Genomic DNA, 18,464 nt, shown 5'->3' with positions numbered 1-18,464 from the left:
TACTAAAGCTCGCCTGTCATTTGGTTAAGCGATCACATCTTAAATTCGGTAGCATCGAAATAGACCATCGTTCTGTAGCATCATATCTCGCCCGTCATTTGTACAGTGTTTTCTAACTAAACTCGCCCGTTATTCGGTACATATCGTTCATTAACCATTATAACTCACCCGTCATTCTGAACACCTTTCAATATATAACTCGCCCGAATATACAGCGGTCACTTCCTCAACTCGACAGTCATTTGGTCACATCAAATCTCATTGCAAGAGTATACATGTGGACAAAACATTTATGCTATATTTTATTGCGAAGAAACGAATTCAGATTAATATCTTCATTGTTTTACGTGATTGGTAAGGTCGTTATCATACCATTTCCTTCATCATGGTCGTCGTCAATGAGGATATATTATTGTTGTGTTTCTACAAGTGTCACGTTCGATAGTTCGATGCTTAAATGGTCATGAGTTTGATGCAGAGAAGGTTTATAGGATTTTGAATTAAAATAGTATATACAAATATCCATGTCTTTGTTGCGTAGATACATGCATTAGATAAAACCATTTTCAAGGTTATTGGCATTCTATTGAACTTTCATAAATAAATGGTCAATAGACTCAATAGTCAATACGCAAGGTCTTTGTACAGGCTGTTATTGTAAACCGATCGAATTTCTAACATGTTAAAAACATGTTGTACACACACGTAAGCAAACGTTTGATAACAAGAAAACATTGAAAATAAGGCTGTTAGCAAGGATTTAACTTAAAGGTTTAAGGTCGCGGTTTTGCGTAAACATTTGATGTAGATAGACCATTGACGTTACACAATCATTAATTATTGAGTTGGTAATATAACAAAAACATGTTGGCAACTTATTGAATAGTTCAGCAGATGTGCAGTATAAACATGCACGTAATAATGCATTGATCACTGAATTACAGACTTCTGCTAACACTGTTTAAAAGAGTGAGGTGAAATAGAGGTAGGCAGAATATGGATAGCTTAAACTCTTTGCGTGGTTCGGTGCTGGATCCCGGCTACCACTGCTCGGCTTGCAGGGACAAGGGTCACAAGATCGAGGCCTGCGTCTACTGCAGCATGTGTGTCAAGCATTACTGTCTGGAGTGTACCACTCTACACGGCGAACTCTTCCCGAACCACACCGTTTCCGGCAATGAGCACGGACGGACGCCCCGGGGACCACAGAAGAAGGGAGGCGCCACGAAGTGTGAAAAACATGGCGGTCAGCAGCTCACCATGTACTGTGCTAGCCATGACAACGTCTGCTGCCCGTTGTGTGCAGACGGAGAACACAGGTGTGCGAAATTTGAACATCGCCTACATTAGCCTAATGAAATATTCATGCTTAAATATAAATTAGTACTTTCATTTTCAATATTATTTTTTGGGCTGCTTATGCAGGCGTTGCAACTGTATTTTTTTTACATGAACAGCGTTTTCTTTCGCTTTTAAAAATCAACAGATTATATTGATTGTTTCATATATTGCAGACTATGTCGAGATGTTCAGCCTATATCGGGTATCTCGGAAAGCGTCCATCGAAGGGCGGACGTAAAGCACCTGGCAATGGTCATAGAGAAACTTGCAAACCGGGTCGCTCACTTGAGTGACGACAGGAAGAAGGCACACAAGACACTGAAAGATTCTTACAAGGACATAGTGTCTGAGATACGCCAAACACGGGAACACTTGAACAGAGTTTTAGCAAGGCTCGAAAAACAGACTGTTGAAGAGCTCGATGTCTTGTACAAGGACGTTAGCAGTAAGATTCAGCACGACATTGACGTGTGTGAGAGAAAAAACCACTCTCTGAAGAAGCAGTTAGAAGAGCTTCACACCAGGAGAGCTGGAGATGAAACAATCACACGTCTTGTTCAAACTGAGAGTGAGGAGAAAATTGCAGAGGCTGAACAACTTCTTGGAAAATTGGAGAATCAAGATTTCACATTAAAGTTTCGACCAGATCATTCTGTTGATGAGTTTTTGTCAGGTCTTCATGTTATTGGGAAGATAGAGCAGCCATACAGTGCCGAAACGAGTGGTTTGAGCGCGATGCTTGAGATGGGCCTCTCCCTTACTCCGCGGCGGCTACCCTCTCCGCCCCACCATATGTACCACGTCCAGTTCCTCGAGAACCATAACGTACAGGTCAGGGGTGACGTCGACATCTGCTACATCACGGGATGTTGCCAACTGCCTAACGGAGACATAATCATTGTGGACTGCAGCAACGGTCGCATCAAGCTCCTCAACAACACATTTCACGTGCTCGCTCATTGTGCAATTCCGGACTTTGCACAGGACGCATGTTGTATAACAAACAATGAGGTCGCTGTCACTGTGAACAACAGCAGAGAAAACATTCACGAGATCCAGTTTATTGGTATTGCCAACAACCAGTTGCACCTTACCAGAAAGATAAAGCTGACGCATGACTGCGACGGTATCGCTCACCACGCTGACCACCTGTATGTGAGCTCATGGGACGCCCTTTACTCGTATACTACTTCCGGTAGATTTGTCGGCAAGTTATACCAAGAAACGTCAGAAAATGACACCACCGTCTATCGCATTGCTGTAAGTGATGACGGTACTCGAATATACGTCACAAACGTAGACAGCGACAGTCTAGTCACTCTTGACCACAACGGCTACGTGCTGGCTACACTGACGGACGCGGATCTCCGAAAGCCGTCTGGTGTGTGCGTGGCCAGCGGCGGTCAGGTGTTTGTAGCCGGGGAAATGTCAAACACCATCATCCAAGTGGACCGCGAGGGGGAGCGGAAGTTGGGCACTGTGGCAGGCCACTTGGAGGGGCTTAAGGTTCCCCAGGCGCTCTGCTTCGACAGGCACTCCGTCGCACTGATTGCTAGCCAAGACAAAAGCGACAACCTGATCGTCATGCATATGAAATAGAATCAATAGATAGACAAATCACTGCACGTTTAAGGATTGGTCCCAGGCACATAGCGTATTATAGTTGGAAAACGTTTTTGTATATTATGGAGCTTATAAAACAGTATTTAATTTATATTATTCGCATGCTATTCTGACCATGAACTGTCGTGATTGTACATACATGACATAAGATAAACATCCATTAGTCGCTATTCGTTTTTGTCGGAGTCGACCATCACTAAATATGTGTTGAAATGCAAAAGCAGAATAAAGTGCGTGATTGATGTGAACGCAGTTGGGCTTGAGTCTTGGAGTTACTAACCCAACTGTCAATGCAATTTTCCACGTTCATACTAAACTTCTGGTGTCCAAGTGGGTGAGATAAAATATCAAATAATATTAAGACTTAGTTTATTGGTAGATTTCAAATACATATTGATTGTTATGAATTATGTATTAGATTGTAGTTTGTTGAGTCTTTTATGAAATTCAATAAATTATATATTGCCATTTGTGTATGATGGGTAAATTCTGCAATTATTTAGCAATCCAGTAAATGAAGTATAATGTGATAAAGAATGGCATTTGGATACTGTTTGTACTGTAGATACAAATCAACGACCGACCATAACCGGAAACAGTTTATCATCAAAGGGCGGAAAAATATGAGGATAAACAATTTTCAATATATAAATATTCGATGATTTCTGATCCGAACATTATTACATCTGAAGATGTTGCGGAAATTATATACATCGGAAAATATTTGCCGTTTATTTAAGGAATGGAAGTTGAGGTGTAAATATGAGCGATTTAGTCCTGTTGATTGAGTTTCGTAATTTTAGACAATTGTTTTATTCCTAAGCCGTTTGTTCTGCCATTGTCCTAGCTTGGGTCGATGAGCGATCGGGTCGTCTTTAAGGTAAATTGACGCAGTTTCAATTGCATTTATCGTTATAAAACTATATTTTATTATTTTTCATCATAGTTTTATAATATTCATCGTTCTTAAAGTTTGATTTAACTGCCATCAAAAAATAAAAATAGCATTTCAAGCGAACTTGTTTTGATATACCAATTGTCATGACTAGACACATGGCTTCTGTCCAGAACCATTGTTGTCGATAAATTGTTATCAGAAACTCTCTTAGATAATGTTCCAAATGCATTTTCTGCGTTTGCCACACTCATAAACTACCCTCGACATGCAAAGGAATGCTGTGTCCCTGGAGGACGAGAATATATGTAGTCAATATAGAAATATGATAGGTGATGACGGCCATGCCATCGTCTTTTGTGAAGAACTTTGGTTAATTATTACGCAATGACTTTAACTCGTCAATGATATCAGTGAGCACTAATAATGAGTTTTAATACAAAGGCACAAAAGCATCTCTATGATATTGGCCTAGTTGCACATCTACTGGGAACATCCAGAAACCAATGAACACACTATCAACACACTCTTTATTACAGTGCTGTCGGTGTTTCCATAACCATTTGCAATTCTAAACAGCCATTAAATTGGTTAGGCTGCTATCAGTTGGCAGAAAGATGAGTTTTGACAAGACATCCATATTGAGGATCAATAAGCCGCTCAACATTTCGGACACGTCCTTTCTGACACCCTGGGGAAGAACAAAGCCTATTTGCTGATGTTCATGTCGAAACAGGTCTGGGGTAATGCCTCCTTTCTTTTTGCCCAGAAATGCTTCTGTTGTTTAGATAGTTAAACGGTCCGGACACTTGGAACATTGGCAGCGGGCACATGAATAAAACCCAGTTTCCGACGTGATATGTGGCACCAAAAATTGACATTTACATCGGGTTTAGTTCCATAATATAAGCATACGCGTATAAATCAAGCTATTTATTGCTGTTGGAGCGTTATTTGTGTAATTTGATGGAAATATTAGTTATTTGCTAAGAGGATTTTGTTAGATTTCCTGTAAATTATTCTCGGACGATTGTAAGAAAACATTGTTCTACTAGTGTACAGCGCCATGTGTTCGTGCCGGTTGCTCCTCCTCCCGTGTCTTCTTTTCACGGCCCCTATGGGCACCCGATCACACGGCAACATCCCGGAAGGCGTTATCATTCCCATAGGTAAGACCGCCACAAAGACGACGCACACTAAGAATAATGTAAATGCATCAACATATTATCATGTTGATGGTTGACAAATTTAGGCATTTTGAGGTACAATGGAGTATTTATGAACTTGTGTACACTGTATGAACAAACAAAAAGTAATTTATGTTACAGTCTTTCTAGACAAACAATCATCTATTAATAATGTTGTTGTTTATTTTGTTATCATTATCATACGTTCATTGTCTTTTTATTTTGGTAGCGGCAAAATCTTTTCATTCACGCAACCTATATTCTAAACATAAAAGCTACTGCCAAGACAATGTTGATAACAGAGAAAGCAAAGTCTCCTTTCAATATGATCATGTTCACATGGTTCTTCCATTACTGCACCAACAGGCGAATTGACCTTTTTCAGAAAATGTCTATGTTTGGATACACAGATATATAACAGGAGTTAACGGCAAGAAAAACTAATATGCAAATTGAATTGGTATAATCTGTTTAAGTAAAAACCACGTACTTCAGTTTATTTTGGGATACCAAAATACCCTTGTTTGATTATTTTTTAATTAACTCTGAAAGCTGCATTAGTATGAGAATTGTGTTTTGTAATTACATCATAGGTTCATTGTTGATCGATTTGTTGTACTTGATGCGAAATATTGTACAGTCTATAGAATCATTTTTTAAATAGGTTTTAATTCAGATGTTATCAACATTGGTTGAACTGTCAAACTCCATAATGAAAACCCAAGATTTCTTCACGAAAGACGTACAAACAGTACCAGGTTAACTTAGTTATGAAATTAGCAATACTGATAAGCCAAGGTGAACCGTTCCGCATTAGGGCAGGTATGGCAAGCTTGTAGACTGTCCGCTGGTGGGGATGCCGGGAAGCTAAGCAGGAAAAAGAGCTTCTGTCAGAACAAACGATGCTGTCGTCCATGCGGCACATGTCTATTAGACACTTGGTTCCCAAATATATTTGGGTACACTGTTCAACGAATCATATTATTATTTGTAAAGTGGTTCAGTAACAAGACTGTGACTCAAACAGAAACGACAAAGAAAATCCGACGTAGTTAAAGAATGAACCAGTTACTGTTGCTATTTGACGCTCATTTGGCGGAAACCAAATTTGCGAGCAGTAAAACCGGTGTGTTGAATGGAAGCGTGGCACAAGTACACTGGAAAAATGCGCAAACGTAGGCTGTTAGACGTTAACCTTTAAACCTTGTGATTAAGCGCCTTTTTCTATACATAATATTCAATGGCGTTGTACAATACATGCAGACACTTATATATCTAACATATAATTTGAACACATATGGATATTAAAACAATAAAAAGTAATTAAACAACATACTATTGAAACTTTCAACATTCAAAAGCTGACTGAAGTAGTTATATGTGTACATTAATTAAAATCATATTTGGTCAAAGCAAACGATAAAAAAAGTAAAAACTCTTAAGAACCCGACCAGTACCACAGTTGAACATAACTGTCAATATCTTGAAATTGATTCTAGCCTTAAATGGCAGCCAGTGCAGATCATAGAGAGCTTGCTTGGCCCCGTCATAATTGCCTCGGCTAAGAACTAACTTTGCGCACATATGTTCAATGCGCTATCTCAGAAATACATTACAATATATAGTTACAGTAGTCCAAATTAGAGATTACAAGTAAAAGTGCAAGGATTTCGGTTGCAGCTCTGGTTTAATATTTTCTTATATACTTCACCCTGAAAAAGTTCAACATTGCAGTGCGGCATTTACGCTTCACATGTTCCTTCAAGGATAAAGTTTCGTCAAGAAAGGCATCTATCTAAGTATCTAATGCAGCTTTCTCGGTGAACAGCATCACCAGCAATATCTACTTAGTATATTTGTAGTAACACACTAAGTTGAGCCTTACTGCCAAACATAATGCATTCTGTTTTGGAAGTGTTCATTTTCAGCGTGTTTGCGTTCATCCGCTTGTTGATCGTAACTGCACATGTTTCTAGTTCGTGAATATTTTGCTCTGCATGTATTGGAGATGCGGGAATAAAGCATGGGTGGCGATATGATCATCAGCGAACCCGTACACCGAAATCGACCGGGGGATGCCATCAAATAGAGTAACAGCATAGGTCAGGTATAGCCAGCTACCCAAACAGCTTCCTTGGGGAACGCTTCATTCTAATGAACAGGGTGACAATAGAGACGTATAAGCACGGACTCGACCATTCCGTGGTCTTAAATACGACTCTAGTCAAATCAGCGCAGTACCACTCATCCTATACGGATTATGCTGTACGTCTATCAAAATGTTGTGATCAACGGTATCAAAAGCAGCACTAGGGTCAATAGCGATCAAGGCGGTGACTTCTTGTCTTTCCATTCCGACTAGAATACCATTGACAAGTCGCAGAAGTGCCGATCCACAAGAATGATGTCGCCTATAGGCTGACTGATCTTTTGGTAGAAGGACGTGTTTGTCTGCGTGTGCGTGTGGTCTTAGCAGAACAGCTTTTTCTACAAGTTTTAATAGAAATGATAGATTACTCACTGGTGTAGTTTGCAAGCTCTAAATCAAACCCAGTTTTCTTAAGAAGAGGTCTCACGATAGCCTGTAGGTTCACTAATTTTGTAATAGTTGGCGATAGGTATAGTTTTAAGATATATGTTTGCATACAACCTAATTCAGATGATGTTGTGTTAAGTTCGCATATAAGTTTATTTATTTCATTTTGGCTTAACTCTTTAAAATGCACAAAAACTAGCATAGTTTTTCAGCGAATTGCGTATTGTATAATTTTATTTATGAAAAGGTCAGCGAAAGTTTCAGCAAGTACTGTGTCAGATTCACTCGATGGCATAGGATTCTCCGATTAAGTTGCTGTCAACTCAGACAAAGTATCTTTGAGTCACCCTTTGAATTGATTAACCTTTCGGTAAACGCTCTGGTTTTCTCATCGTTAATTTCACACTTGTTTCTTGAAGTTTTAAATGCTTCAAACTGTTGAGTTTCACGTTATGTGCGCCACAGTCTCTCTAACTTTCTGGTCTGCTATTTGTTTACATTTGTATATGTTCATTAAACCAGGCCATTATACCGATGATTCAAACGAAAACAACTTGACATTGTTCCGATGTGAATACTGCCTTTAGGGCATATTTCAGTCCCATTAAATCGGTCATCATTGTGATTGGTATGGTAAGCAGGATATGGCTACTTCGGAGGTTGTGATAATAGTGGCCACCTGGCTGTCCTTCAACCCAAAACAGCGCCTCGCTTGCTGCCGCAATGGGTTCCTAAGTGTTCGACACGAGTGCCTTGCAACACCCGAAAAAGGCGAGAATAGCCATCACGCCCCATCGCCGCGTGTACACCTGTGTCACTTCCGGTTTATGGTCGATCCGGAACTTCTCATTCCTTACAGAATCCCCTGTCTCCAAAAGTGGCGCGGTCTCAACTGCTGTCTCGACCATTTTCTTCCGACGGTTACAGTGTCTATACTGTTTTCCTTTAACACTGATGATGCTTAATGTTATGTATTGCTTGTCATAAGGGTCAGTTATATATTCAAAGTCATGCACAAGACCGTTCATTACTTAATAAGTTGTATTCATAGTCAGTGCATTTATTTGTTCTATAGGAAAATGTACTTTATTTTAAGAACATATGTCATGGTCTCCTCTTGCTAATATTGCATGGTTATGATCCGAAATGAAAAAAGAAACGAATTGTATGAACTAGAATTTATCTTTGATGCTTCTATGAATAAAATTGGGTTGAAGTTGAAGACACTCTTCTTGGTGTTTTGTTTTTAAAATTTGCACTACATTTTTCAGAAAGTTATCTAGCAATCGGGACGCTGACTCAGCGGTTTTGCTGTTTGCCTTTAACTCAAAACCGTTTGTTTTTTTCTGGCGTACAAATAAATGTTTCTACAACTCTTGCTGGCACGGCAACCAGCTGGTAAACGACCTGTTGTTTTTTTTACAAAATGCGCTTGAACGTGTAGAAGAGATGAGATGTTGTATGAGGACCACAAAACTCTTTGCGGGTACGGATCCAGGATTGACGTTAGAGGGGGCGTAACTTAGGGGCAAACCTTTTTACCTCTCTCTTAGAATCGAAATTCAAAAAGTTTAAAACGTTCCCATGGGGAGGGGGTAGGGGGTTAGATCCCCTAGAAAATTTAAAACAATTTCTTGTCCAAAATGTTGTTTTTGAGCGTGTTTTATCACTATGTTTCTCCGATAATGAAAAAAAAATGCACGTGGACGATTTAAGGGGGTGGGAGCGCCGGGTGCCCCCCCTCCGGTTTCGCTTCTGCTGCGTACGTATACAATTTCGAAAAATGCCAATTTACGTCATGGCCCTCTTTGAGAGAACAAACATTTTTAGTACACCAGCCATCCAATTATAATATATATTTATATACCGAGTCACATAGGTGACATTTTTAAGATAAACAGTTACTCTAGAGTAGCCCTAGAAAGAAATGAAACATTCGCTACTCTCAATTGTTATAAACGTAAATGCAACCTCCTGATGACATAGCTACCAGACGATACAGAATCTGTTGTTCTTTTACAAAATGCATGTTGACGTGTAGACGAGAAGAGAAGTCATAGTAGTGTGCCTAAATAATTCGGAAAAATGCCAATAAGCGCCAGGGTCCTCTGTGAATGAGCAGGCGTGATTTAGTAAACCAGCAATCTTATTAGTGTTCCGAGCTACAGTGGTGACATTTTTATGACTCATGGTCAGTTCAATTTAGGGACGCTGTATATAAAGTGATATAAAATTCTAAGAAAAGCCTACATGCACGGTATCATTCACTTGCACAAATACTGTCCCATGACGAGATACGGACCCATTTACACATTTTTACGCTAAAAGAATGTTTCATATTGTATCTCTTTATATACAATCGTGCGAATGTCTACCAATTATGCGGTGTGCAAATCGCTAACATATCATGGCGAAGGCCTTCCTTTTTGGACCAATATCAATGTTTCGTTACACAGATATATGTCGTTTTTGTCCACCCAGATATGTTTTTCGGAAAACTTTTCTAAGTTACCTTTTGAATAACTTAGCAATATTTATGTCATTTTAATAAATGCCCGTTTTTCCTTCAAACGGTGTTTGTTTTCCCTCAATTCATACTAGTTCGACTTCCCTGTACATAATGTAACTTTGACCTTGGACAATTACATAAATGAAGGCTACCGACGTTCAGGCTAGATAAAATGCAATGCTAAGTGAAGCAGTATAATCTTAAGGTTGCGCATTGTACCAGAATATTGTTTTCAAATTACACCATAGGTTCATTGTTGGTGTATTTGCTTAAAATTATGTGACATATAGCTTAAGTGTTGCAATGCGAGTTGCGAGATTCCAAAATATATTATCTTCTCGAATATTCATTAAAAATAATATTGAATAATAAAGGTGTGTAAGTTCATTTATACCCGCACTAATTAGTACAATGACTGTTGTCAAATACAATGACCAAACTGATGACGTTTTACTATTTAACCCGTGTAAGGCACGTTTCAACTAATCCTTTTTCAATTATGAAAGTATGCTGTTTTATTAAAATACATGTATTATATCATGTGCTTCTAAATAGTACTTGCTATTTTTCTGGTTCATTTATACACAAACAGGTAATATCAATTTATATCCCATTCTTAGCCTTAACGCCAGTGACGGGTTGGATGTGGAGGTCAATGTCCGTGCGTTTGTACCGCTCTGGGAATACAAGCAGGAGTGGTATGGCGACCACGAGCCCTACCGGCACGGCCCAGTTCATCCACGCTGTTCCCACTCCCGGGGAAGACGCGATGGCGAGAAACACGACACCGAACAACACTAAAAACAGTGTGTAAAATCCGCCCGTCACTCCCTCGGAGACCGGGTAGGACGCCTCGGCACACATCTCGTAAAACAGAGGCGCCGTTCCTAACAAGAGAATACCGATTAGAATTCCGGACGCATACAGCTGTTTCAAATCGTATGGGATTGTCCCTATACATTGCAATGCAAACCATAAAGAACAAACAATAGCACAAAGAAATAGTATCATCAGAAACACTTTCCTTCGGCGGTGGAAAAAGTCAGAGAACTTAGCGATAGCGATTCCGGACAGACAACCGATCAGGGCGTGCCAGAAGCCGATCCAGCCGGCATCTTTCTGTGACACACCTATCGGCTTGAGGATGACGTCCAATATGGCTGCCCACACGCCCACAACTCCGATAGGTATCGCACCCGCCAAAATGATCAGCCAAAGTGAACCGTTCCGCACGAGGTCCGGCATGGCACGCTTGTAGTCCGTCCGCTGGTGGGATGCCGTAATGCTGGGAGGCAAGGGTGGCTTAGCAGGGAAGAAAGCTACTGTTAGCACAAACGTTAATGCCGCCCATGCGACATGAAGATACATGAGGTACTTTATTCCATCACGAATATCGTCTGCATTTGATAACACGGCATCAGAACTATTGGAAACTTTGTTCCCAGATATATTTGGGTACATTGATGAATTTACATTATCCAACGCGTCATATGTGTAGAGTGGTTCAGGAACAAGCTGTGGTCCAAACAGAAACGACAGAGAAAATCCGACGTAGTTGAAGAATGCAGCTGTGGCTGTTGCAATGTGACGCTCATTTGGCGGAAACCAAATTGCGGACAGTAAAGCCGGTGCGCCGAATGGAAGCGGGGCGCACGTACCCTGGAAAAATGCGCAAACGTAGACCGTTATACTGATGACGTCGGGATCCAATGAAAAACAACGTGATGTCGTTCCGATGAGAATACCGCCGCTGCAGATGATCATAGCATATCTCAATCCTATTGCATCGGTGATCATTGTGACCGGAATGACGAACAGAAGGTAGGTTACCTCGGACGTGGTGATGATTGTGGCCACCTGGCTGTCCGTCCAACCAAACAGCGCCTCGCTTGCAGCCGCAATTGGCGCCCAGGTGTTCCACACGAGCGCCTGGCAACATCCGAACATGACGAAAATAATCATCACTCCCCATCGTCGCGTGTACACCCGGGTCACTTCCGGAATGTCGTCGGTCCGGAATTTTTTATCCCCACCATAGTCCCCTGTCTCCAAAAGTGGCGAGGTCTCAACTGTTGTCTCAACCATTTTCCTCCGACCACTAAGTTCAAATGGTTACTGTAAATGATGTGTCTATAATGTTATCATTGATGACCGGTGATGATATAAATTGTTTCCATGAAGTCAGATTTCTATTCAAAGTCATGCTCAATACCGTTTATTACGCATGTGGTTTCATTCAGTCATTTCATTTATTTGTTCTAAATAGGGACGTATTTTTCTTTCATTCTTTTAAGCAACGTCACATTAATGTATCTATCAGTTTAATGAATTGAATTTCTTTAAAAATGGTTCGATTAAATTGTAAAGTCAGTCTTTAAATATCCTGAAATTTCAAACTCGTCTGGTTGTTGTTTTGTTTTGAACCCTGCACAATGTTGCACTGACTCTGCGTCTTTGCCTTTTGCCCTAAAATCAAAACGGTTGTGTGTTTTGCCAACAAACACATAATGCAACCTCTTGATGTCACAGCTACCAGCTGATACAGAATCTTTTGTTCTTATACAAAATGTATGTTGACGTGTAGACGAGACGAGAAGTCTTAGGACTTAAATGATTCGAAAAATTGCCAATAAACGTCAGAGTCCTCTTTGAAAGAGTAGGAGTGTTTTAGTACATCAGCCAACCAATTAGTATTCCGAGCCACAGAGGTGACATCTTTATTGTACGGAGTCTGCAAATAAAGTGATATGATACTTCAGGGAAACCTATGAGAAAGGAAACATGTTACTCACAATCTCCTTGCAAATAGTATATCCCTTGACGAGATACAGACCCATTATCACATTTTTAAACTTTTTGTTTCTATTTATAAGTTGCAAAAGTATTTCAATCATCTTTAATATTTGTGCGACGTGCATAAATTTGTCCATCAAGCAAGCATCTTCATTTCAGAGACAAAGCTGATCAGATTAGTAACAAACCTCCAATGCGTTCTTCTCGGATACAAACAACGGATATATGTAGTAAGTGAACGTAAAAAGACCAGAACAAATCAAAAATACTAATAGTGCACGTGCGCTATTCGCAAAATCTGACCAACTGGCGAAAAGAGTTCTAAATGGTGGTTCACATCTTTATTTGCAGGTCTTTTGTGGTGGTCTAACTGGTTGGAGATAAGTGTGCTGACTGGCAGTTATACATCTTAATTTGCAGGGGCGAACTTAATTTAGTCTGATCAAATGGCAACAATTGTGTCGAAAAACGTCCCATATCTCTCTTTGCCATCTTGATCTGATCAGATGGCGATAACTGATGGTGATAGCTGTGTCTTAGCACAAAGTCTTACCAGCTGGCGACTATTGTGCTGACTTGACAGTTCTTACCTGTATTTGCAAATGCGATTTTCACACAAATGTCCGACTAACTATTGACAATTGTACTGACTGTAGGTATTCATCTTCTTTAATGATGGGATCTTCACAAAATCTGACCAGTTTGTGGAAAGTGTGCTTGTGCTGTCTTGCGGTCCGTATCGCTATTTGCAGGTGCGATATTCAGCAAGTCTGTCCAGCTGCCGACACTTGTGCTTACTGATGGTCAATTTCACTATTTGCAGGTGCGATCTTTACGAAATCTGACCAGCTAGCGATCACGGCGTTTCGGTACGCTGTTTCACGCTACAACACCATCTCCACCAACCCGTTTGCCCTCACCACCTACGTCGACAGCGACACTGATGTCACTGATAGCTTTGAACTCGCCTCCAAGAGTAAATATTACTTTTAAATTTTGTTTAGCAATGCATCAACAATCAACCCTTAAGCCTACCTAGTTATATAGGCGTTGCAAATTTATTAATTTTAATTTAATATACATTCCGTTAAAGGTTTCATACCAGGTAAAGTGCCTAATACTTGTGAATTTAATAAAACAGTTACGTCGTTGGAGAAGTTATTACTTACACATTTAGAATTGTAACCATAGACAACCGTGCTTCTGGCCTCTTGGGAAATAAAGCTGGCTTTGGTGCTGATTTATGAGTTGAGACTTTGTCACCCTGGATGATAAATTAGAACACAGCTGCTGTGTTAAAGTTAATGCTTTTCAGTGTCTTCTGTCTCAGAGTCTTTAAAATACCAGCATTTCCTTGTGGAACAACTTTTCCGTCCCTTTAAACAGCCATCGAAGTACTGGATCCTTATTATGTGTATAAAATTAGCTTATTAAACTCCGTGGAAGGGAATGAGATGAGCATTGAGAACAGAACGGCCTATAAAAAAGACATGGTTAGTGGTGAGTGTACACAACATGCGTTTATGTTTTGTTCAAAAGTATAAACCCTTACAAATCAATTATTTTCATTTATTTATAAACTCATTGTTAAAAGAAATGCAAGACCGTTTAAAGCATCATTAATTACGTTATTTAAAAAAATAAAAAATGTATTAAATATATGTGCTGTCCCCAGTATGTGAGCGGATGGCGTACGGCGTGTTCCTGTTTTTCGGAGTGAAGGACACCGCATCTCTGGACATCGTACAGTCGTTCACGCGCACTTTCCACATGCCCTTCCTATCGCCATCCACCGCCATGTGGACAGACAAGTCTGCCGCCGGCTTCGAGATCCACATGAAGCCAGACTACTCCTTCGCTATCATCGACATGATCCTCTATTTCGAATGGAAGAAGATCCACTACGTCTACGACTCGGACGAAGGTATGGATTTACTGCTTCAATGCCAGTGTAATCGTGCGCCGTAATCATGCATGCGTCATATTTCGCATCGTCGAAAGGAACTTATCCTTCTTGATTATTGGTCGATGTTCTACAAGTTTCTTTAGCAGCAGCAGCAGCAGCAGCAAAATAACAACAACAACATCATCATCTGTTGATAATTATGAAAATGATGATTCTTCCAAACCACCAAAATATGACCCATTGCACATTCCCGATCATACCATACATGTATACCCTTCCAAAAAATTATGTTGCAATTTAAATACGACGAAACAAAGAAGAAAACGGACTTCTTTTATTTAAGAATCTCGAAGAAAAAAAAGTTACTGAACTATGCCTTGTAAGTTATACTACTGATTGGATACAAACTGTTGCTGTTGCTCTCTTACAAGATAGTGCACGAGCGAAAGAAAGCCGTGTATAATTCATTAAGGATCTTCTAATCTGTTACTGGTATTATTTTTCCAGCGTACAATCACAATTGACAACTATCTTGCTGAGTGCCCAGTTTTGTATGAAAATGCTTTATGATAGTCAATTATGGAATAAATGGAGCTCCTGTCACGGCAAATTCCTTCACCGATTAACTGTTTATTGGAAAGTAAGACAGCCACACAATAAAACACTAGTTTGAACTGTCAGTTTTCCAAGATATTTATTTTCCTGGAGCATAATGGAAAACAGGTTTCGATGGCATGGATGCGCGTTTCTTTTTCAGATTCCCGGGGGAATAATAATTCATTCAAACACATTTTACTGCAATATGCAAGTGCCTCGGGAATTCTGTTTGTTTTAATCTTGTATTCAATAATTACTTGGATAAGCATGTATTATATTTTGTTTCTTGGAAAACATTTTAAAGAAACATATGTATTTGCAAAACAAACGAGCTAGGGAAAATATGCTTATAAAAAGAAACTAATGCAAAACAAAAATTGTTCATTTATAACACCATTGTGTTTTAGTGTTCAGCGATGAAATATAGTTTTGCTATATTCAAAAGATCCTTATATAATTATATACATGTAGCATGACAATTGTGTTCGCAGCATAAACATGCATAAAAATATGTACATTTATAACAATCAATTAATATTTCTCACCTCTCCAAATCCAGGTCTTCAGCACATTCAGCTAGTGTTGTCCGCTCTACGCGAGGTGAGTGAGGCCGGAAGAGAGTTCCACGTGCAGGTGGTCGCCCGCCGGATGTTCAACGTGGAGAATGCGCACGACGAGTTGCGGCAGCTGGATCGTATGGAGACGGACCCGACTGCTCAGAAAGTGATCGTCTTTGACCTGTCCTCCGAGCTCGCCTACAGACACATCCTCAGGCAGGTGCGACAGTTATTGATACTCTGATGTTGTTTAGGTACATATTATCCTCAGGCAGGGGCGACAGGAATTGGTACTCTGATGTTGGTAAGGTACATATCCTCAGGCAGGGGCGACGGTTATTGGTACTCTGATGTTGGTCAGGTACATACCCTCAGTCAGGTGCGACAGTTATTGATACTCTGATGTTGTTTAGGTGCATAATTATCCTCAGGCAGGGGCGACAGTTATTGGTACTCTGATGTTGGTAAGGTACATATCCTCAGGCAGGGGCGACAGTTGTTGTTACTCTGATGTTGGTAAGGTACATATCCTCAGGCAGGTGCGACAGTTGTTGGTACTCTGATGTTGGTCAGGTACATATCCTCAGGCAGGTGCGACAGTTATTGATACTCTGATGTTGTTTAGGTGCATAATTATCCTCAGGCAGGGGCGACAGTTATTGGTACTCTGATGTTGGTAAGGTACATATCCTCAGGCAGGGGCGACGGTTATTGGTACTCTGATGTTGGTCAGGTACATATCCTCAGTCAGGTGCGACAGTTATTGATACTCTGATGTTGTTTAGGTGCATAATTATCCTCAGGCAGGGGCGACAGTTATTGGTACTCTGATGTTGGTAAGGTGCATATCCTCAGGCAGGGGCGACAGTTGTTGTTACTCTGATGTTGGTCAGGTACATATCCTCAGTCAGGGGCGACAGTTGTTGGTACTCTGATGTTGGTCAGGTACATATCCTCAGTCAGGTGCGTCAGATATTAATACTATGATGTTGGTTAGGTACATATCCTCAGTCAGGTTCTTCAGATTTTAATACTCTGATGTTGGTTAGGTACATATCCTCAGTCAGTTGAGTCAGATATTAATACTCTGATGTTGGTTAGGTACATATCCTCAGTCAGTTGATTCAGATATTAATACTCTGATGCTTTACTGTCTCATGTTGCCGTTAAGGCCTTTACATTAATGTGCCATGTTGAGACTCAGATATTACTGTCTCATGTGGCCGTTAAGGCCCGTACATTATTGTGTCATATGGCTGTTGAGACTCAGATATTACTGTCTCATGTAGCCGTTGAGACCAAGACATTATTTTCTCATGTAGCCTACTTTCCATGAAGTCTCCAGTTTATACGTTGACATTGATAGTTTTTTGTGAATAAGAACAGCCCACTGAGATGCATCCATCTTTTCTCCCTATCTTTCCACGTCAGCAGTAGCTAAGATTCCCTGATAAATTCATTCCTGACGACGCCAAGAAGACCACTTACCTAATTATATGTCTGTGGCCTGTTAAGGACACAGACAATACATTCTCAGGGTTTCCGACACGTGTTTCTATCTTGAATTTCAGACCTCCCCATTTGAAATATATAACCGGTTTGCAGCAATTTCACAGACGCTTGACTTCTTTTTTGATTTTTTTGTTTAAACTACTGAAGGGATTAAACAGGCGTTGATGAACGCCATAAAATGATCCAAAATAGCGATATATTCTGGGTGTGTTACTTTTTCCCATAAAATTGATTTCCTTGTCATTGGATGTGCGATAACAGAGAGCAGGCAGTCCGTTGAGGGTTGTAAGGGCGGATGAGTGAGTCTCCTGTCAGATTGATGGACAGGCGGACGCCCGGGATCGATGCCTACAATAACCACTGGATGTTCGGAACATGTATCCCTCGCAATATGAACAGACGGGATTTCCAGTTTGACTATTTCAATGCCCAATTATTTATGACTCAATCATACTAATCGCTTGTTCTTTAATGTATACCTTTATCTTTTTTGACGTTTACAGGCGATACCATATCACTGTTTATAAAACTAGTCATTACCTAATGGAAATGTTTATACCTTATTGTCTGTTTTCCTTATTAGATTCCTGAAGTGGGGATGAATAAGGATGGATACCATTACTTGATAGCCACATTGGTGAGTACAATGTCATATTTTACTTGATATAAACATTGTTCAGTACACATTTTACTTGGTCGCCACATTGCCAATACATATTTTACTTGGTCGCCACATTGCCAATACACTTTTTACTTGGTCGCCACATTGCCAATACATATTTAACTTGGTCGCCACATAAGTCAGTACACATTATATTACTTTGTCGCCACATTGGCCAATACAAATGATCTAGGTCGCCATATTAGTAAGTACACATTTTACTTGATTGCTACATTGGTGAGTACCCATTTTACTTGGTCGCCACATTGCCAGTACACATTTTACTTGGTCGCCAGATAAGTCAATACACATTTTATTACTTTGTCGCCACATTGGCCAATAAAAAT

General features: G+C 40.1%; 2 protein-coding genes across 2 annotated transcripts in view; both read left to right on the top strand.

The window, feature by feature from the left end:
• LOC128226351 (glutamate receptor 2-like) overlaps positions 1 to 18,464 on the top strand; it is a 46,784-nt gene that overhangs the window by 2,707 nt on the left and 25,613 nt on the right. Inside the window, exons 2-5 of the mRNA XM_052936231.1 lie at positions 13,708 to 13,860; positions 14,560 to 14,808; positions 15,947 to 16,164; positions 18,040 to 18,093. Of these exons, the coding sequence (XP_052792191.1) occupies positions 13,708 to 13,860; positions 14,560 to 14,808; positions 15,947 to 16,164; positions 18,040 to 18,093 (674 nt within the window). The remainder of the gene's footprint in view (positions 1 to 13,707; positions 13,861 to 14,559; positions 14,809 to 15,946; positions 16,165 to 18,039; positions 18,094 to 18,464) is intronic.
• Positions 694 to 3,941, top strand: LOC128229399 (uncharacterized). Its single transcript, XM_052941303.1, has 2 exons — positions 694 to 1,319; positions 1,515 to 3,941. Exons 1-2 carry the CDS (start codon positions 997 to 999, stop codon positions 2,938 to 2,940), a joined length of 1,749 nt encoding a protein of 582 aa, XP_052797263.1. The 5' UTR covers positions 694 to 996; the 3' UTR covers positions 2,941 to 3,941.

This window comes from Mya arenaria, chromosome 3 (assembly GCF_026914265.1).
Source record: "Mya arenaria isolate MELC-2E11 chromosome 3, ASM2691426v1".
Taxonomy (NCBI): Eukaryota; Metazoa; Mollusca; class Bivalvia; order Myida; family Myidae; genus Mya; species Mya arenaria.
Note: the sequence above shows the minus strand (reverse complement) of the source record. Positions and strands in the feature narration are given on the sequence as shown.